The following is a 22,848-nucleotide window of genomic DNA, read 5'->3' on the forward strand; positions in this document are numbered from 1 at the left end:
CAGCACTTGTTGCCACTTGGCATAGGTTATTGTCTTCAAGCCTTACAGGAAAGAAGATAGAACTTCCTTACCTCTTTTATGTGAAACAGGGTTAAAAGGTATCAGATGTTTCTTTCCTACTTCCTCCCTTACCTCAGAAATATAAATACTAAAGTGGTAAAACATGCACACAGGGTAACATACAAATGTAGTCATACAGATGTTGTGGGGGGGAGTTTAAATACATTTTTGAAAGGTATAAACTAACAGAGTAAGGTGCGAGGGTCGTGTTTTATTACATTCTGACTAATAGCCTTTGAAAGGGTCCTGAAGGTAATGTTAAATGCTGAGGCATCTGTCAAAGAGTTCTCAAAGTCAAATGCTGGAAGCAGATGTGCTTGCAGTTGCTCACATTGATTTTGAATGTTCAGTGTAAATCTTAGACTGCAAAAGTTCTCCATTGTTCTCACTTCTCATTCAGGTACAACTAATGCACTCAGCATTTTCCATCATCGCTCATTCAACTATGGAAGAGATATGTTCCTAATTATCTCTGGTTTTGCAGAACATTAACTGCTGCTCATTTATTTTGCTGGCTTTAGAGCAAATTTCAGGCAAATAAAGTGTAAATAAGATACAGAATATCCAGTGATGCCCTGTTATTTAGAGATAATACGGAATGGGAGTGTGCTTATTTCTGAACAACTGGCAACAAGGTGCATAGCCATTTCCCAAGATGTATATTTTCCATTCTATTATAAAAACATTTCTATTACTCATTTCTGCACTGAAACGGAACAAATCTAAATCTTCCGTGTTTGGATTTAAAATATGCAGGCCAGATCTTTAAAGACTCATGTAGTTTGTCTTTTATTTTGTTCTTGAGGGGAAAACTGAACCTGAAATCGTATCTTTTTTTGATATCTACAATTGCTTGACTGAAGGCAACAATTAACGTATTATTTAAATGACAGGATTTGCCCTTATAATTTAAATATGGATTGCAAAAAATGTTGCATCTTTGCCTGAGTGGAAATTGAGTCCACAAAAAGTGTTGTGCTCTTTAAAAATGTATGACTAAAAGAGCAAACCAAGTAGGCTCAGCCCAAGAATGTGAGCCTTTGTAATGTGCCTAAGAACTGATCCTCCTATTTTTCTACTAGGTGACTAAAGGATGGCAGTAAAATTAATGAGAGGCAAGTATGTTTTGTGATATCTTCTACTGGACCAACTGTACAGTTGGGAGAACTGTTGGATGAGCTTTTGGGGCATGTAGGGCTCCTATACTACTATACGCTTTTTGGGAATGTAGGGCTTCCCCTGCGGTGGGGCGGGGGGTGCTTTAGAGTGGCTCTCAGAGCCTGCAGTATCACGTGTATTCAATACCCCGCGCTTCAAAATGGCAATGGGTGTGCTTGGACTAAAGCTAATTTAGTTAAAGTGCCCCCACCACCATTTTGAAACACAGGGGTGCTGAATACACGTGACGTGAAGGCTGTTGGAGTGTGCTGATTAGCATGCTGCAGCAGACTCGTAGCAAACTCAGTTAATCAAGTCTGCTCCAACACACGCTAATTAGCACATGTTGGAGCAGAGGTCTGTCACGTGTATAGGTGCCCCAAGTGCCCTCCCTCAGATCCCTGAAGAAGGTCACTGTATGCCTGAAACTTGTCCAATAGCTCTTCCAACCACATACTTGATCCAATAAAAGATATTACAAAAAAATCCTTGTCTCTTGTACATTTCCTGGACCAACACAGGTATGACAACATTAAAACTCTAGTAAAATTCACCAAATATTAAACCTAAATGCTTACGAGTCTGAGCCATAATATAGGATGACAGTGAAGGATTCTTCAGTATGCCTGACTTTGACACATTCAAATCAATGGAAACATCACCCTTTACTTTAGTGAGTAAAGAATCCAGCTTTGAAAGAGGAAAACCTGTGACTTCTTACCTGTACACTAGTAAGAGTGGTATATTGGTAAGCTTTGACTACCAGGTAATTGGCTTCTATATCTATTATTCCCAGGATCATGTACTTCCACCATCTTCGTTTCAAAATTGCCAGCAAGTTTTCCTCTCCTGTGGCAGTAAAGGAAACAGGAAAACATTCATAAGCAAACAAACATACAAACAAATAAATCTACACCCACAAAACCTTAATGTAATGAGAGATTGTGCTGTGTGATCTCTTGCAATTACATGACTTGAAAAAATGCAACAGGATGTCAACCCAAGTCCTAAAACACAGTTAAAAACCAATATATTTAAAAAACATTCTAGATCAGGTAAAAACGATCACCTTATTTGTTTTGAAATATCCAATCAGCACAACAAAGAAGGACTAGTTGACTGGGCTTTCAATTCACCTGAGTTTTAAAAAGCTTGCCAGGAAAACAATTGGAGTTTAAACAAATGTTTAAAATGGTCTATCTGGGTGTCATTTTTATGCATTTTATAAGAATATTTTTTGCTCAGTGTATCAATTTAATTTTTGTCTACCAAAGAACCATGACTATGTAACACATGACCTGAAAGGTTCTCATTTAAAGTTGGAGCTTAATAGTGCATAAGGGTAAAAGAGAAATAAAGGTAGTAAGAGAATAAAATTGGAGCTAATTACAAAGTTTAAAAGACAGCTATTGTGAACTTAGGTCCAAAACACTGGACTCTTAGGGCATTTTTACATGTGTTTTGGGATGTGGTGCTGAGCACTTTAATTAGTGAGTTGCACTAATGAAAAGCGCATGTGTCAGGTGTATCGGTGTCCCGGTGCTGAAAAAATGGTGGTGGGGCGCTTTGAGCTAAAGCTCAAACGTAGTTTATTTTAAAACGCCCCACTGCCATTTGTTAAGTACAGGGATGCGCGGGGATGCTGGTACACATGACACAGAAGGCTGCCAGAGTGCATCACTTTCTGTGCGCCAGCAGATTTGATTAAATGACTCTTCTCCGACGTGCTGGAAATCCCTGCATGTCTACAGGAGCTCCTTAACACTGTTTAGAGAAAGGTTGCTCTGAGATAAACAGGTTGTGCATGACGGGTAGCTCTGCTTGCAGAATCAATTTGTGAAGCAGGCAGATTTGTTCTACAATGCCCTTGTAGAGGAATCCTGTCAATCACACAGTACTTAATTTCTACTGTGTGAAGACTGTCACCGCAACATGGCTTACAGATCAAATCCACAACTTCTGAAAGGTCAAACAGTCCTAATGTTAGGCCAAGGATTATTACTGGTCTCACTTCAAAAAGAAACCAAATACTTAGTGAAAATGGGCAAACCTATTAGTATTTACAGGCATTATGCAAACATCTATTAATGAAAACTGGAAATCCATGGTGGGTACAGGTGTACATATAGACCCACAACCACTAAAGAGGTTATAGTCTACAAAGGGATATAATAAGAGTTGACTTGAACCATTGGCATAATTTTTCAGATAAATTTGAATCATTTGGGGAACTTAAAAAGATACTGTTAATACATTTTTGCAGATCTGCATGTGTCTGCACACCTTTTTTAGTGTCAGGTACAACAACAATTAGCAACAGACAAACTAGGATAAGTAAAAAAGAAATATTCTGAACCATTTTGACAACCAGCACCAAAACTTTGGAAAGTCTGAAAAAGTTTGGGCATCTTTCTCAGCTGCACTTTCATTTATTTTTCATTGTTATGTATGCCTCTACATCTCTAGATTCCAGCTGGAAAAGACACACTGTCAACCAGTGAAAAATGTGGGTCTCTGTATTTCTGGTGCACAGAGAAGCAGAAATATCAGAGATATGAAAACTCAGACCTATTGCTGTACACAAGAGGGGCAAATACTTCAGATACTCATTCAAAAGCTTGGACATGAAAACAGCCCCACTGAAATCAATGGGAATTCTGCCACTGACTTCAACAGATTTCACCAAGTGTTTGTCTCTGAAGGAAACCTTGAATTATTTGATGCTTGTTCATTAACAAATACATCCACACACATTTGTTATAATGGGGCATCATTAAGCAAATCCTGATGATCTGCTGTTGGCAGTGACAGTGAGAATGTAAAATTCAACAGATAAAAACAGACTTTGTTTATGTAGTAAGAAGAAGAGAAACAGCAGGAGTCAGGACCTAGATTATACTAAGTATTTTGCCCAGACAACAGGCAATAAGTAATTTAAAAAACTGGATCTGAATAAATTGGTCCCTTTCAGCACATCATACGTTTCCATCAACCTTTATGCTCTAAATGAGCTCTGACTAGAAAAAAAACATTTTGTTTATGCTGCTGTATAGGTGCATGAGTAAGTTTAGGTATTTATCATGTCTGTTTAAACATACAAAAAAATAATTCCTTTTTTGGATGTTTGCTTTTTGAACATTAAAGAATGAATTTTGAAATCAGCTTTTGGGGATTTAGCTGTGTGATTCCCATCAACATCAGCGCAAGTAATTCAGGTAAATCCCTTCCCAGGATTTTGAAAATAGTTTGGATTTACAATGCCAAAATGATTTGACATACCTAGAAAATACCCAACTAAAAAGTGTCGGCAGAATGGAACGACATGCTTACGGCATTAAAGTAATTTTTTCTTAGCTTAAAAATTAAAAGAACAATGGAATCAAACTAAGGAAAGGTATAGAATTCATTGATACACTTAGTGCACTGTGCATGGCATTAACACAATATATTGGTAGCTAAATTAACACTGACACTTGTCAGAGTTAAGGTTCCAAAAGCACTTAGGATCATGCTTAACTTCAAGTACCTGTTTGTGCCCATCCCTATTCAGAGGAACACATAAGCTTGTGATTAACATTAAGCTTGTTTGTATCCCTTGTCACATGCTTTAGCACATTGCAGAAGCACAGCCTAATTCCTATCCTTTGTGCTTCCTGGCTTCCTTAAGAAAAGACACATAAATGCTAGGTACAGACATTCAAAGAGCCCAAGAATCGATCTAAAGTTATACAGTTTTCTTTAAATGGCATAGTTTATATTGGTAGCAAACAGAATACACATTCATGCTTTGGTGGGGGGAGCAAATCTTAGACCAGGTTCCATACTTTTTAAACCAGTCTGTGTGTGCTGAACATCTGTTCTGTTCTGGGTACAGACCAGTTCTGTGTGCCGAACTTCTGTTCTGTTATGGATATAGACTGGTTTCTGATTGCTTATACTGGTAAATGTGTAATATCTAAACCTGGCCAAAAGGGGCTTATGACAGAACTACACCCTCAGATTTGCTGCTAGGGATGTTGGAGGACAGAAAAAACATAGAAGCAGCTTCAATGGGCTATCCCTTTGCATATATGGTCCTGCCCTCCATAGATGTGCTGAGATCTGCAGGTTTTCTACTGGATTTGGAGGCAATTCTGCAGTCAGAGGGCCATGCTCCTCTCCATCTTCTGGAGCTGTACAAACTTTGGATCAGTGATCTCATATTATATTATGAAATCAGTAAGGAGAGGCTTACAGAGATTTCCAGGCAAATCTGCCCTCCCTGTGCATTTTCTACAGAAGGATATGATAGACACTATGACAAAGGACAGAAATTACACTTAACCCAGTAGAAGTGATCAGAAACTGGTTCAAATCTGTAACACAACAGAAGTTCAGTACACATAAACCACTTTCAAAATGGACAAAACTGGTTTAAGATTAACCTGGATAGATGTAGTATGACAGGAAACTGATTTAAGTTAACTCTGTCCCACATCCCCTCCAGACTGAAATTAACTCACAGTTCCCCACCATTCCAGGACGCTTTTCACCTCCCCTGCAAACCTCTGCTTGCAGGGTGGGCAGACTAACCTTGGCCCAAGTTGTCTCCTTCAGACAGGCAGGGAGGTGTGCTCCAGCATCCCCCCAGCTTCTGGCCTGGGCCACTACAGGCATGTGGCTGCATTTCCAGAATCAAAAGTGAATGTCTGTTCACTTGCTTATTGGTTCAATCTATGCAGCTTAGACTAACCTGCAAAGACTGAATTGATTCAGCCTCAGGTGTTCTGACTGTCTGTACTTAGCCTATAGAGTTAGGATTAGTTTTCCAAGGCAAGATGGGGACATCTCATTGACTTAAACCTAGACTGGACAACATGGTAGAGAATATGCAGTAACGAACAATGCTGCATTACCTTCAAAGACACAAACTAGATCTGCCAGCTCTTTTCTATTTCTGATTCTTATGGCTGCAGTATGAGATCTATAATATTTTACAGAGAAGTTCAGTTTTCTAAGACAGGGTAGGAGAAACTCTGAGCATAAGGAATGTGAAGTGGAGAGAACAAAAATAAAGACCAAGGCAAAAGAACTGCTTTAGCTTGAAAGATCAAAACACTCTTAAAATACAAAGTGCTGCAGTAACTATAGATTGCAATGTTATTTACCATTATACTAAGGCTCTTTTTTCAATTTTAGATATAGCACTATTGGGAACTGAATTGAGCAACCTTGTGGTTGACATGGCATTGAACTGATTTAAATATGTAGAATCTGTTCTCTCACGGATGCAATGAAAAGTGAATTTTGCACAAGTGACTACTATCAATGGTAGTAGGAGCAGTGTTGTAAATCCTTTTGCTCTAACTAGAGAACAGGTCCATTAACTATGAAATAAACAGAACGTTACAAGAAAGGCTGTTATCAATAATCTGAAATGGGAGAAACAGGATTATGGCCTCCCCTCTCCCTCCCCCCCATCCCCATAAGTCACAGACAACAAAATAGCCATCCCCAAATAAATCAAGTATGCTGAAACTGATGAGTAGTTTTGGTCTTTTTTGTTTTCCAATTTCACTTTGGTGGTGAATGTGTGTATGTGTGTACTTGTGTAAAAATTTTGCAAAAGTCCTTGACACAATAATCATAGAAAAAAGCTAACTAGTGACTATCTAATGCTGCATAGTGGTGGTGATGCTAGCAACTTTTTGCCCTATAGCCCAGTGGTTAAGGACATCCTGGACACATCTACATGTGAAATTAATAAGCAGCAATAAACTCTGGTGTATATTGCACCAGAGTTTATTGTTCCCAGGCACCACGTTTACACATGTGCCCAGGACACTCAGCCCAGGGCTGCTCTGACCTGGCTCAATGTGCAGCAGAGGGGCTAGCTGGGGCATAAAGGTGCTCCAGTGTAGGGCTAGCTAGCAGGCAGCCAGAGCATTGAAGCATGCTCATGCTTCAGCCAGCCCCGTCAGTATCTACACATGCATCGATAAAGAACTCTGTTGCAGGGCAGTGCTTGTATTTACAAGTACTAACCTATGGCAAAGTTAATTAGTTTACTGTGGCCTAATAAGGCCACATGTGTAGATGCAGAGACTTCACTGAGGAGCTAATTAGGCAGCTCTGCAGTAAACATCTTGTGTAGACGTGTGCCTACCCCAACATAGAAGACCTTGGTTTGGGGGCAGCGGGAACTGAATCCACATCTCTCAGTTACCAAGACAGTGAAAGTCTCAGACCACAGACTGGCAGTATTTTCCTCTCTTCCTCTTGATGCTGGCCCACTGGGTAGCTAACAGGGAGAGATTCATAAGGCCAGAAGCAGAGCAGGACAGAGGGAATGACTGTAGTCCAAACAGGTGCTTACTACCCTGGAATGGAGGGAACCCTTGCTCTCAATGCTATTTCTGCCTTTTCTGTTTACTAGTCATTGGATAAAATGCAGAAACAGCATTGGTAGCAGGCACTAGATCCCAGAATTCAGTTTCCTCTTGTTTGGTTTTCATCACCCATGAATTTTTCCTTTGTGGTTTTCCAGGGGGCTGGTTCAACCACGATAGCTGGATGATACTCATAGCATCGCTCAGTCCATAGCCTAATGATTATAATATTATGCTATAATTCTAGTTCAAGCCTGAGGCAGAGGGGAGTTCTAGAGCCCAGATTTTCCTTGTCCTTAGTAATCACAAGGCTGCTGAACAGGTATCCCTTCCCTTTCCATTGCTGTCTGTCAGGTAAATGTCTCCCTTCTCAGCTCATCTCAGTTTAGCTCATCTTTAACTACCTCAAGGGTGGTTACAAAGAGGATGGAACTAGACTGTTCTCAGTGGTGTTAGATGACAGAACAAGGAGCAATGGTCTTAAGTTGCAGCAAGGGAAGTTTAAGTTAGTTATTAGGAAAAGTTTTCTCATAAGGAGGGTAATAAAGCACTGGAACAGGCTACCCTTAGAGGTTGTGGAATCTCCATCCTTGGAGGTTTTTAAGACTCAGCTAGATAAAGCCATGGCTGGGGTGATCTATTTGGGGGTGGTCCTCCTTTGAGTAGGGGTTTGGACTAGATGACCTCCTGAGGTCCCTTCCAACCCTAATTTTCTATGAGTATATGATCTCCCTGCTTAGCTGTCAGGATCCAGCTGAAACATGACATCATAAAGCCATCTTAGGTTGGGTTAAGAGTCCATTGAGAGAAGAGAGAGCTATGCACATCCCAGGTAGAATAATACTAATTGCTGGAGGTGCATAAAGCTGGCCATTGATAGAAATGGAGAGCCCTGTGATTATGGAAGGCAAAGCAATAATTGCTTCCAGAGGCACACAAGACTTCCCACTGGGAGGAGAACTGAGATAAGCACTGTTCACATGCAAAAATAGGATCACTCCCCAGAGCCTGGTTGTAATGGGCTGGAATAAGCAATGAGAAACAGCTGAAGCAGGGATGTCTTAGAGGAGAAATAGGATCTGGGCCTCTGTGTCCACAAGCCTACATATGTATTCATGTTGAAAGAAAACATACAGAGTATGAAAAAAAAGGAAGTGTGGCTAAAGTCACCATAAAAACTCAAGTTAGGAACATAAGTAATAAGAAAGAGAAGATCAGAACAATAAATTCAATAAGAACATTAGAACCATTACTGTATAATACGTTTTCTTCCACTGACATAGTATAATAAACGTCATATTCTTGCACCTATAATGACTATTGATCTGTTAACACAATACATTGGACCCCATTTTCTGAAAGCTTGCTTCTCCGTCAAATGCCAGATGTTCAAGAGGTCCCAGTTCTGTCAGACTCCCTTACCAATCTTAAGGGGCACTAGGGTATAGCCTCCATCTTTTGTGAAAAAAAGTCTAAGATTAGCACAGAGAAATGAGTTCTGATGTTTACTGAGTTGTTCATTAAAACTGAAAAGACTTTGAAATGTAAGTCTATATATAAAATGAAACATCCTCATGCATACACTCCTTCAAAGCACTGACTGTGGTTCTTTGGTCAGTCTTCTGAGGAAGAAACTTGGATACCTGCCCAACCCCTCTCTGAAGTCTTAAATGAGAAAGCTATGAGAACCTGCCCAAAACACTATTCAGTCATTTATAAGTATGGCAATCCATAACAGGACCTCCTCTTGAGGCTTTTCATTGCCTTCACTGGAATACTATACAATTGCTTCATGGCATTTGCCCTGGACTAATTTACAACTTCACTCGGAGATGTCTCAACACTAAATTTCTTTATGTATTCCTCAGTGTCCAATTTCTTTAGACAGAAATCTTGCAGACCCTGCTGGGTGTCAGTAGGCAATTCAGTTTGTGTTAGCCATTTTGGAAATTTCAGAACTTGGGAGACAGAGCTCAGCTGATGCTCCAAAGCTAGATAGTTATCTTTATCACTTTTAAGTGTATATAAAACTGAGCAAGGCATCATCATTCCTTTTGAGAACAACATGTATTCTTCAGTTTATAAAACAATCTCCATTCTTCTTAAATTTAATATATTTCTGTGTTGCATATATTGTACACATACATGCTCACATGCATGCTCACATATGATGGAGGACAGTACTTTTGAAAGCCTTGATTTCTCTACTGTTCAAATTAGCCCTGAGGCTTAAAACAACTCTTTTTCTGGACAGTGAATTAACAGCATCCAAATGAGATCAAAATGTAGCTACTGCACATTTTAGTAGAAAACAGAGGAGAAAAATAATTTGTTGTTCAGCAGATGAAGTACAGATTCTATTGAAATATTTTCTCTATTTACCTAACTCTGTTCTTCATTCAAGACTGCATAGTATGTTAGGGAGCATAAAAACTCAAAGCTTTTTTAAAAATGTGCAATGTATTTATTTCTTGTTAACTTTTGGGATGGAAGAGGCACAAGTGCTATTAGATGTATCTACAATTTGCCTCTCTCAATTTCTTCTCCAAGAAACTTTAAACAGTTCAAAATCTAGAAAGCTGAAACATTTTTCAAGAACTTAAATAACAGTGAGAGGGTGTATCTACACGTTCATTAATGTGAATGTAGTTACAGCGCATTAAGTTTAGTACTTGTAATAACAGGTACAAACTCAATGCGCAGTAATGCCAGTACACGCCTTTTAAATAACACCTTTTATTAGCTTATTAGAACGGTTTTCACTGTGACGTGCTAATGCGCATTAGAATTAATCTATTGTGCATTTAGTGTCTCATGCAGACATGCCCAGAGTTGGCCTCTGTAGTCCCTTACAACTCTATAATTTTATGATTCAGTGTTAGGATTCTGTCCAAGGATGGGATGTTCAGACTAATCTAATTATAGAGTGCTAGATCCACAGCCCAAAATGCATGGACATAAACATCTTTTGTTTTTTTCCAAGCCTATGAAAAATTTGGTCAAGTTGGCACGAATAGAGGAAATGCTTGTCAAGACCAGAACCAGCTGCATCAATTGCTAAAGATATATTTTTGCAATTACAGGACTGCTACTACAGGTTTTTTCCCTTGGAATATTGATCATTCTTTGAGAGTCAGCAGCACAGAATCCTTTCACCATGTGTAAAGATTTTATAAATGAACTACAGACATCTCTCAAGGATTCCCTAGGCAGCTTTGATTTGGCAGTGTGTGTGTCATCAGCTTCAGCTTCCATCCATAAGTCACTCTGGTTGTGTTGTTCAATCATACCCAGACAGAATGAGCTAGCTTTAAAAATGAATCTACTGTTGTGACATCTGACGGAGTAGCATAGACTGACCAAGTGGTTTAGTATAAATATAACCAGTTGACATTCACAGTTTTTCTCTGGTTCTCTCATTTTCTCTATTTTTCACCTTCTCCATCCCCTCTGGAGTAATCAGACACACATACACACACCAGGTGGGAGGTGGCAGAGGGAGAGAGAAAGAGAGAAGTTTTTAATCTTAGATGAAAAGCCCTGTCTTTTTCTGAGGCATTCCAAACTGCAAAAGACCAGGTTCAGTTGAGAAGGCTCTACATAGCAAAAAGCAATGATGAAAGGAATTTATGCAGCAATTGTACAGCTGTGCTGCAGCTTTGTCTGAATTCACAGTGGGTGTCCCAGTCATAGCCACTGGCAATGTAGGTAGCAAACAGACATTCAGTGGGACTGAAATATAGAATTTGTTCCTGGTGAAATCTCTTGGTGGACCTACGTCTTCCTCTTCACATTTCTTTTTTTTGTTGTGTTTTTAATTTTGCCTCCATTCACATGCTGTATTTTCTGTTATTTGGTCTATAATAGAGGTGCTCGACTTCTGGCCCACAGACCAGACCCAGGCTGTGGAGCCATGTCATCTGGCCTGTGGCCAACTGGTGGCAGGGAGCAATGGTAGTATTAGCTGCCACTTCTCTGCTGCCAAATTTCCAGACCTGTAGGGAGCCCCTCAGGCCAGATAACGTGGCTCTCCACGCTAGATTGCTGCAGCATACAGTTGGAGCTGGGTATGCGGGATTGGGTTGGGTTGTTCTGGCACGTGGGGTGGGGTCAGGTCAGCATTCAGCCACATCTGAGCAAGCGGGGTCAGGCCAGGCTGGCATATGGCCGGATCTGGTCATGTGGGGTTGGGTTGGGCTGGCACACAGCTGGATTCAAGTGTGAGAGGCTGGATGGAGCCAGTCAACACACTCATGAACTGATCCCATGCAGAATACAGCTTGCAGACCAACCCTGCACCACTCATCAGACCTGTGGGGCCAGAAGGTTGGCCACCACTGGTATATAAGAAGGAACCTCCCTGTACTTATATCATTGATTTTTTACTACAGTCACACCACCATGAATCATTACAAAAATTATGAACCCAGTGGAGCTGCCACAATACAGTCAAAAAATGTAAGAGAAGAGTCACTTAAATTAACATGTGTCTTGTTAATGCTACAATTCTTATTTGATTCCTCCCTCTCTCCCCACTATTGATCCCACTTCCTTGAAGGAAATGAAGCATGCACAAAGTGGGAGATTCTCTCCTGCACAGTTCTGTACAGAGAGGGAGCCGGGCATCTCTGTGCCTGAGGCAGCCAGGATACAGCGGTACAGATTGAGGCAGTGCTTTCAGCTACTTTTGTAATGGCAGGTATTTTTACCCTCTTGGCAAAAGTGTTGCCCAGCTGCCCCACTCCTCCCCCTCAATTACACTACTAGTACTAGGATCAGGAGTATTGGGGGAACTCACTTTAACTCCATGACCCTCTGAATGTTTCTGCAGTTGCATCGACTGGCTATACCAAGGGCTCGACTATCCCAGCAGTTTTGCGGATCTGATTCCTAACACTGTGTCCCATTGAGGAAAAGACATTAGTCCTCTGCATGTGCTATTTGCACATATACGCCTGCTACTGGACCCCTCAAAATGGATCAGATTGAAAGAAATCTTCAGGTATATGGTAAATAACTGTTTTCTAAAAGTGTTTTCATGACATCACCTGAGCTGGCTTCCTTAGACAGGTAGTGGGCCCCTCTTCCTGTTTCAAAGACTATTAACAATGATGGAGTGATGAGGCAGCCTGGTACGCACATGGCTGCCTTGCATGTATGCCACATAGCACTGTGAAGAATGGGAGGGTGTTTGATTTTGCTTGGATTTTGCCTCATTTCTGGGCCATGTGTAAATGCCAGCAATGAGTCCTACTTAAGAAATGAAGAGATTTTTATGAAGGCTGGTTAACAGGCATTGCTCATTTTGTCACTACCTATTATTGTTTCTAGTAGTGCTACTTCCAGGAGTCCCAGGCATAACCGAGGACCCAAGTGTGCCAGGCACTTGACAAACAGAACAAAAAAAGCCTACAGTTTATATTGTATGAAAAGAGACAACAGATGGATGCAGACAGATGGGGAGCACAAGGAAACAATGAGACAATATTGGTCAGCTTGATAGGGAGTGGTCTCAGCACATCAGCAGCCTAACTGCTGTCAAGTTTTTCTGCAGGCATCATGACAAAGGAGAATTGTAAAGAGGGGTTTGAAGGAGAATAATGCAGTAATTGTTTGGAAGTTTACAAAGATTTCCTCCCAAGCAGAGGGGCAGCCTGAGAAAAAGCATGAGACTCTGACTTTAAAATGTAACAAGGGAATGATTGAGGTTAGCATCACGGTTTGGTTGGAGGTGGGATGGGACCTCTCAATAATGAATGAAAGATGGCAGGCAGAGCAGGTATATGTAGCAAACAGCTCTGTAAGTGAAGATGGGTCATGTAATTTTAATGTGGCATGGAAACAGGGACTGCAAACAGAGGGAGTGACATGGTCAGAGAGGCAGGACAGGTAAATGATCTTCGCAGCAATATTAAATGGATTTGACCAGAACAAGATTACCTTTGCCAAGATCAGAGAAAAGAATGCTGCTGTCATCTAGGCAGGAAATGATGAGAACCTAAGAAAGAGATGGTACCAGTGTGGATAGACAGACAAAGGCGCATTTAAGACGTTATGCAGATAAAACCTGCAAGAGAATGAGAAGCAACAGCATGCGAGAAGGTAAAGCCCTGGTTATGGGCTGAGTGACAGATAAGTTGGTGGGGTTCAGTGATCAGAATAGGACTTAACTAGATAGTTTTGGTGGGAAAGAGAATTAGAGATCTCCTATGCTGTTCTCAAATTGACAGCTAGACATGCATAAGATGACGTCAAAAGAAGACAGGTTTAAAGTAGAGACCTACATCAGTGAGTTCTCCTCATAAAGATGGTAGTTGAATTGTATTTGCTGATGAGATTACCCTGAGATATGGGGTAGAACAAAAAGAGAAGAGGTTCAAAGAGAGATCCCTGCGGAATACATACAGAAAGCTGGAGGGGGGTCTCTTGAGGCCAGGCTGAAGGATCTTTTGTGAGAGGTAGGAGTGAACCAGAAGAAGACAGAGTCATGTATGCCAGTATTATTTCAAAAAGAAGCACATAGTTGATTGTGTTCAAGGTGGCCACCAGATCAAGACACAGCTGGTTCTGAGATTTGACTAGGAATAGGTTATTAGAAACTTTGGCAAGAGCTGTTTCAGTGGACTGCAAGAGGCAGAGAACCCAGACTAAAGAAAGTCTAGGCTGGAATTACAGCCGAACTCCAGACAGTTTTTCATTGACATCAGAGCCAATGAGCTTAGAGATAAAAAGGAGAAGGTAAATGAGGTAACAGTTAGAAATGCAAGAGGGGTCAAGGGTGATTTTGTAGAGATGGGAGTGACTAAAACCTTTTGTTTGTTGTAAGTGTAAAGAGCTAAAGAAAACTGGGAGGTGAACAGAAATAGCCTACAAGCAGTTGGAAGACAGAGTCTTATTAAAGATTCATCAGTTAACTCCCTCTAAGGATTGAAACAGCTCCTGGCATACTTTTTTGGGTTCTTCAATATTCAAGCAGTCCTACAGTAGAGACAAGGAAATTAGATTTTTTGTCAGTCCAGGGTACTGCTCAAGCAAAGTTTCATTTTAGGATGGTGGAAACCACTCATACATTCTTCACTCCTTACAAAGAAATAAAAAGAAGCGCAAATCTACTTTATTTGCTTATAAAGAAATAAAGGGGAGCAAGCCTACTTTATTCCTATGCACATCCCCTTTCACATGAAAGTAGCAAGCTAACTATCCAAGCATGCTTAACTGTAAGCACAGGGGAGCAGAGGCTCTTTGTTCTGTTTGTACAGCATGTGGCACAATGGGGCTATGGTCTGTAACTATGGTTCCTAGGCTAGAAACAGACATTATTTTTGTTGCAGAATCAGCTGTGCTGGGAATCATCCCAGCACAACTGATCCTTATTGATTGACAGGTACAGATGTTGCCCAGGGCCACTGTCATGCAGGGTCAAGTCCCCATCGCTCCTATGGCTTCATGAGTCAGATCCTGCAGCACAATGGTCTTGGGTGCCTAAGTCTGAACTGGAGCGTGCATCTGCAAGTGTGACGGGCAAGCCCATGGGGTTCCCTTGATCTGTAGCGAGAAACACACGTCCTGAAGGAGGATTCTGGAGCCAAAGCCAGATCTAGACTTTTGAAAAAGGGGTGTAGAGAGTGAGGTGCATCATCATCACATATAACACAACACATTTTTCTCCACTTAAAAAAGAAACTAGAAGATTTGCTAATATCCTGGGGACCTCAGGCTATATTGTTTTGTTTAAGATTGAAGCAAAAACAAATATAACTTTATTGGAATGCGCATTAATTTGCTATATTCTATATTATGTATAAAAAACCCCAACCAACTAGGCAAAAACAATAACCAAAAGATATTGTTTCATTAGTCTTGTAGTCATGAGAATTAAAAGTATGTTTCTCTTTCAGATTCATAAAACAAAATCTAGCCTTCTTGAGAATCTTGGCAGTGCATCCAATGTTGCACTGAAAGCATTAACGTTTTTAGTTAGAGTTAAAAACAGCCTGCAGGGCTGCAAAATACAAGGTACATTACCAAGAGCAGCTAAAAGACAGCAGAATTGAAGAGGAAAGGATAGGTTGATTAGCAGAACATCAAGGCCATTAAAATAGAGAGAGGGTTGTTAGCACCTGTGGAATGATGAGTTTAAAAGACATCAAGTAGAACAGAATAAGCCAGAAACTCAATTGACTCCCTCAGAGCTGCCTGAATAGCAATGCTGCTACTACTGCCAGGCAGCTGGTTTTAAACTTTTGGTGGTGCAGGAATCACAGGGGGGTCCAACTGCACCCCCTCTGGATCCACCCCTATGTTTTATGCTGCAGAACAAGGGAACCACATGGGGTGCTTCAGAGATGCAGCTTGGAGTGAAGAAGGGCCAGGATTGGAGTGGAAGCGGTGGCTCATGGGACACCAAGATTCCCTATCCTGCCATATTGCCAGGAACTGGTATTCAGACACCTTTTGCAATATCCCAGCATAAACTGCTTTCCTTGTTTATAAGGCAGCAGATTTTGGGCTTTGCCGTGGAACACCTGCCCAAAACTGGACATCTATTTCTGCTCCTAGTCATTACACTTACAGAAACAAAGAATAATTTGCAGATCACCTAATGCACAACATGCTTAAGGGTAATATTTGTGAAGAATCCACTGAACATGCAGTGATGCTTGTGGGTGTGAACTAACAGGAGTATTCAAAATAATGCCAACTAGTGTTGTCCCTACTTTTGTACACAGGGAGCCCCTTTGAAAGTGCAGTTCCCCACTGGCACACCAGCATGTGTACAAAAGCTTTTAAAAAATTGTCCCTCAGTGTTCAAACTAAGCCAAATATAAGGAACAGCCAGCTGCAAACAGGGAAAAGTAAATTATATTTTCAAAACTACTTTTGCATTCAGAAGTTGAGAGTACTATTAATACAGAAAAGCATATCTTGACAGCAGCCCTTTAAGAAGGATGCATTTACAGCCTACATTTTTCACTATTTTGGTAAATATTTACAGTTTTGTGATATTTCCCAAGCATATACTATACACTTACATATGCAGAGGATCCCTCAGTGAATTTAAAAAGGAAGAGCCTCTGCTAGCTCAACTTTAGAACCAACATATAAGCTGATATGTAGGAAAGATGATTTTACGCTGCAAAAGGAGAACTTACCCCCACGGGGGTTACAAAATTAAAAATAAATTAGAGAGAAAATTAAAAGAGAGTCTAACTGCATAATGCACGCCAAAAATACATACATACACATGCAGAAATATTATGTTCACCACACAAATGCAGAGGTGCTCTCCACTGGTATATGAGCATAATGCTTGTTTTCTTTTTTATCAGTCTTTGTGACTGCTTTAATTCACTGGAAACTGGATATCAACCTGCTATTTAAAAGAAGGTCACCAGAATCCCTAAGCTCCTCTTCTGCTTCATACCATGGAATATATCAGAATGATCCTAAGTTTACAGAGGGGGTTCAGAGGGGTGCTGGAGGGTAAGACTACATGGTGTGATGGCTTTCCATTACCTTTAGATGCAGGGTGGGAGCTGAGCACTATGTTGCCTAGAGTAAAATGGCTACAGAAGATTATACGTTTGAATACCCAGTCACCCTGGCATATTTCCTTAGAAAGGCAATACCCACCTCTGAAGGGCACTATCATGCCAAAGGGTAACTTTCTCTCCATGGCTTTCACACATCAAGAAGGGTCCGGACAAGTAGCAGCATGGGGATTTAGCCAGCAGTGTAGTATAGCATCTGTGGGAGCTAGGTGGACATTCGTGCTGTGGGGAAAGGTGATAGGGAGACACTGGGCATGTCTACATGTGCAATTAAGGTAACTGAATAAACTCTGGTGCAATCTGAGCCAGAGTACACTAATCCAGATGTTCCCATCTACATGCACATTTAAGCACGGTAATTTACTCTGCCATCAGATAGTGATTGCGTCTGATGGGACTATCCAACGGTGCAGTAAATTGGTCTACACCAACCTAATTACTGTGCACATGTAGACGGTGATGCTTTAATGTGCAGTAAATCAGTCTACTGTGCAGTAAAGCACATGTGTAGTTGCACCCACGGAGCAGAAGTAATGTGGGACCTAATCCCATTTTATAACTTAAATTCTATAAAATATAAGTCCTTCCTGTGCATTCCTGCTGATCTCCTGGCTACCATCCATGAACAAATTCTGCCCTCATCCTCTACTTCTCTGTAGAGCTGCCAGCTCACTGGACCCAAATGGGATGATGGAGAAGACTTGCAGCTCTTCAAAAGCTGTACTGTTCTTGTTTTCTCTATAGAAGTTTATGTGGCAAGAGAAGTATATGGTCCTTTGCCCCTTATTTCTTCACAGATACTATTATGTCAACATCTGTCATTTGTTTTATTCGATTAAAGACAACATGCTACCAGCAATTCTTCATGATCACAAAAAAAATCTGTTTCCTTACAGGGATGTTCTGTTGCTTTTTTAAAACACTCAAGTGTATTCTGTTTAGTTTATTCATGATTTTTTTATGTTATGCTGCTTTCATTATGTACTATATTTTTGTTCAGCCTTTTGGGATAGTAACAAATATCAGCTTCTTTTTCTCAACACCAGCATTTATCCAAACACCTCAGAATCGCTCCTGCCACCCCCACAGTAGAACAAGTTATTTTAGGCTGATTTTTTTTGTGTGTTTTCTTGTCAGATACTGTGAGACCCTGTCATTTAAAAGAAAATTTTGGTTATGTACTAGATAATAAAGTTTCAGATTTTTCAGAAAATAACTGTAATTTCTGTAAAATAGTGGTGCTCCTGAGGGTAATATTACATGAGTTAATAATATATATGAGTTAATATGTAAAGAAACTGTGGGAAAGAGCTATATATTGGAAATCTGTTCTAAATTGCTTGTAAATAGATTTTTACTTATTGAACATTATTATTATTAGTAGAGGTGCCTTTTCCTGGCGCTTGGGTCAAGGCGGGGCATTCAGCTGGGGCTGCGCTGGGTGGCAGTGCGGGGCTGGAGCAGAGCTGCGGCACAATTTGAGGTGGCTGCAGCCTCCTCCCAGCGCCGCTGGCGTCAGCTCCAAGCCCAGCTCCTGACAAGAAAAGCCCCGTGCGGTGCCAGCTCTGGCTCTACCCCACAGCTGCAGCCTGCCCCATGATGCACAGATCCTGGGGTACATGCCCCCTGCCCCTGCCCTCCTGGGGTGCAAGCAGTGGCGGTAGCTGCCTCCACCCCATGAGCTGCACCTCCACACCATGCCCCCCCTCCCCTGCCCCAGCTGGACAGCACCTGCCCCTGTCCCCTCCCTCCCCACAGGGGGTGTTGATCTGCACCCCCATGCCTGTTCCCTCCCTCCTCCCCTTCCACCTGATGGCAGCTGTATCAGATATTGGAGCGGTATCGGCCAATATGCCTCCTTAAATATTAGCTATTGGTATTGGACCCCCAAATCTCTATTGGTACACCCCTAATTATTAGTTTTGGTGTTAATAACTTATATTCTGTTTGTGGGTTTTGTACCTAACATTCTAATCCTATTTAGTTTCTACTAAGGTTATGTTACCTACTTTAACACTCTGGGGTTTGAATATCCACCTGAATATACTGTCAAGTAGTCCTAACGATAGTTTGTATTTATTTGACTAGCAGTTTGGGAAGTGCTCATTTGTATAGTCTTTGATTTAAGGCCATCACTAGGAATCACACATACAAACCATAGGTGTCATGTACTCTTTCCATTTGTTACTTCTGTGTGTTAGACTTTACTCTCTACAAAATACTTAGACCATCAAACGGGTAATCTACTATAATAAAGCAAGAGCTCATCTCAAGGTTTTAGAATCACAGAACTGTAGAAAAGTAGGACTGAAGGGGCCTTCAGCAGCCACTGAATTCAACCTGTTCAAGGACAGCTCACCCTTATCTAAACCATCTTATACAAATGTTTGCCTAACTCATTCTCAAAATGGCAAGAACAACTCTCTCACACAACTACCAGGCACAGCATGTGGCCTGGGGAAAAAGTGGCCCATGCAGTCTGTGGCTAGTCAGGAGCCTGCAGCCACTCAGAAGTTGGAGAGCCCTGTCTTTAGCTAAGATTAAAATGAGTTGTGTCAGCTTATCAGGATTACATAATGGCTCTCTTCACTGCATGGAGCCTTATTGAATCAGCACATTCCTATACTTTACAGGGTCTTTAACAGGGATTTTAGTCATTGATTCATATGTTTTACCTAATGTAAAGCACTAGGTATATTCAGAGCACTTTAGAAAAGAGTCTCAAAACCAACTAAGAACAACTAAACATGATTAAGGCCCTAATCTACACAATAAATTTACTGGGTTCTAGAATAGTATTCTCAAACACACAGGCTAGAGACAGAAGTTACACATAAACTGGTATAAGTGATCAAAAACCAGTTCAAATCTGTAACACAACTGAAGTTCAGTGCACATAAACTGCTTTCAAAACTGGTTTAAGATAAACCTGGACGGATGTAGCATCAGACTTCAGTGATTTAGTTTAAATTAGTTTATTAAACTTCTGTCACAGATCCTCCAGATTCAAGTTAACTCACTATCCCCCAGCATCCCAGGATGCTTTGTGCCTCCCCCACAAACCCCTCCTTGCAGGGTGGGTGGGCTAGCCTTGGCCCAAACTGTCTATCGCAGCCAAGCAGAGAGACCTGCTCTAGTGCCCCCTGGCTTCCAGCCTGAGCCACTGCAAGCATATGGCTGCATTTCCAGAATCTGAAATGAATGTCTGTTCACTTGTTGATTGGTTCAATCTAGGCAGCTCAGACTAAACTGCAAAGATTGAATTGATTCAGCCTCGGGGTTTTTGACTGTCTGTACTTAGAGTGCTTCTCTGATTGGGCTGCCTCCTGAACTAGAAGTAGTGCACTGACATCCACATAGAACTCTAATTAGCATTAATTAGCATATCTGATTTAGGAAGAAGACCCCCTCCCCCCATCCTCCCAGAGCACTGCAGCATGCTTGAGGATACCTTTTTGGAGCAGGTAGGTTTATAGTCTCTGTCAAATGCACCAAAATACTAGAGAAAGTCTATAAAGTTTTGTTTTATCATTTGAATAAGCACAGCATAGCTTTTATCATATGTTAGCCAGTCATTCTGAATAAGCCTTAGATATTTGAGAACTAGTTAAGTTAAAAAAAATCACTATTGTTAAGAGGCAAGGCTAAGTAAGGGCCTGAGTCCGGAAACATCTAAATTCTGCTCTTTGGTTATTTCATTGTGTGATGTGGGTCCAGTCACATACGTACCAGTCTTTGCTGCTGTTCCCTCCATCAGTAAGAAAGTAAAGAATCTTCATTACCTGTCTTTGTAAAGTGCTTTGGGATATTCAGGTAAAAGGCCCAACGCAAAGTATAATTATTTATTAACGGTTCATAGATCAAGCAGACCCAAAAACATGTTCATTCTTATTAGAAACAGCTGGCATAAAATATTGGATGAGTATATGTAAGATGCAGTAACAGCCAAAAGATAAACTATTTTGACAGGCTATGAAATATAAAAGATACATATGTAAAGAAAAAAATCTGGCTGATAGTGAGTACAGAGTAGATAGCACTATGTAAGGAAAAAAACCTCTGGTGACTAAATAAAACTGGGTTGTTTGTATTTTGAGGTATAAGCACTAAAGATATCTACATGTACTGGTATTGTGACTATTTTTGCTAGTTTGACAATAGTATCAGAGCAGAATGTTTCAAAGCAGGGAGAAAAATGGTGGGTTTATGTCAGAGGTAATGACAGCAGAAATAAATATGTTTTAGGAGTCAGTCAGAAGTGTTGGGAAAATAAACTGAAAATGTATAAGACACTAATGCCCGATAAGATTTCATGTTATTGTCTTTGAGCCAACTGGACAGAAAGATAGTGTAAAACACCTTAGGACTAAATGGCTTCAACATGCATAAATCTGCACAGAAGCTGAAACAGTTCAGAAGCTAAATTCAGGTATTTCTCTGTGTTAAAGGTTACAATGATACTTTCAAGTCTGCTGGAAATGCCTGCTTGCAGGATTGTCATTTGGCAATGTAAGTTTAAGCATTCTAAATCACAGGTTATACTTTGGAAGGCAATACTTGTAGTGTTGCCGGTGAAGCCATGGGCAGATATTGAAACTGGCTTTATGCAAGACAAAATTGAATTGCAAGGAGGAACATATAGCCTGTGGAACATAATGCTTTAGTTGGCATTGTGAGTCAATGGTTTACCAGGAGCAGTGTTAGGCTGACAGAATGGGTCACAGACTACTTTAGGCTTAATACAAATTTTGCTTGTCATTCATGTAGTGAAAAGACCCCATATGCATTATGGGTTGTCCTGATAATAAAAGAGAAGTATGCAGGCATATATATATTTTTAATGCTCCTATCAGTTCAGAACTGACAATGGGGCTGACTGACTTCTTGACATTTCTTCAATTTCTAAGTCTAGTATTCATCAACTTTTGGACCAAGACTCCCTGGTATTTGTGGCACCTGGAATCCCATGTGGTTCCCCAGCTAAGTAGTAGCCAGGCCGTGGTCTGCTTCATGTCCAAGTTCAGGGAAACTAAGTGAGACGCATTCAGTCTGGCATGGACCTGGTATGCAGGCATGCCCACATACATAATGGCAAGAACGCAACAACATCCAAAAGCCACATACAAGTGGCCAAATGGGCCCCAAAAGATGATGAATACACTATGAAGCATATGTACAATCAGACTGAGGTAAGTTGCCAAAACTGTAGTACGTCAGTGAGTCATGACAACTAACAGTATAAAACATCAGTGTAACCTAGTGCACCATTCAGCTACTCGACCAACAAGGGCTCACTTAGCTGGCATCTAACATTTTGCACTAGTTACTGGATAACATACATAAACTGTATTTGGGGACAGGAAGCAACTAACTAGGCCACAGAGCCAACTCCCCACTTTGCTTGTTCCGCATTTGGCCCCATGAATCTTTTTAGTTGTTTCAGCAGGAGAGGCCTGGCTGCTCCTTAGCCTTCTTGGGAAGTAGATGTTGGTTCAAACCCCCAGAGTCTGAGTGAAGCCTACAGCCCATATCTCCAGCTTTCTGGACAGGGGCTGTACCAGGGGATTAGGTGCTCCTCTGAACTGTATGCATGATCTTGGAACCAAATAACCACATGGTGTCATTTTCTTCAGTTTAAGGAAGTTAGGACTTAGGTAAAATATATTCATTACTAGGGCTGTGCAAAGCTTTGGGTGGTGATTTGATTCAGA

The 22,848-nt window shown here is 40.9% G+C and overlaps 1 protein-coding gene across 1 annotated transcript in view; it reads right to left on the reverse strand.

The window, feature by feature from the left end:
* Positions 1 to 22,848, reverse strand: part of SLC35F1 (solute carrier family 35 member F1) — a 221,239-nt gene that overhangs the window by 87,490 nt on the left and 110,901 nt on the right. The window contains exon 3 of the mRNA XM_019520219.1: positions 1,940 to 2,067. Coding sequence (XP_019375764.1) covers positions 1,940 to 2,067 — 128 coding nt within the window. The remainder of the gene's footprint in view (positions 1 to 1,939; positions 2,068 to 22,848) is intronic.

This window comes from Gavialis gangeticus, unplaced genomic scaffold, assembly GCF_001723915.1.
Source record: "Gavialis gangeticus isolate Ggan-Ray unplaced genomic scaffold, GavGan_comp1, whole genome shotgun sequence".
NCBI lineage: Eukaryota > Metazoa > Chordata > Crocodylia > Gavialidae > Gavialis > Gavialis gangeticus.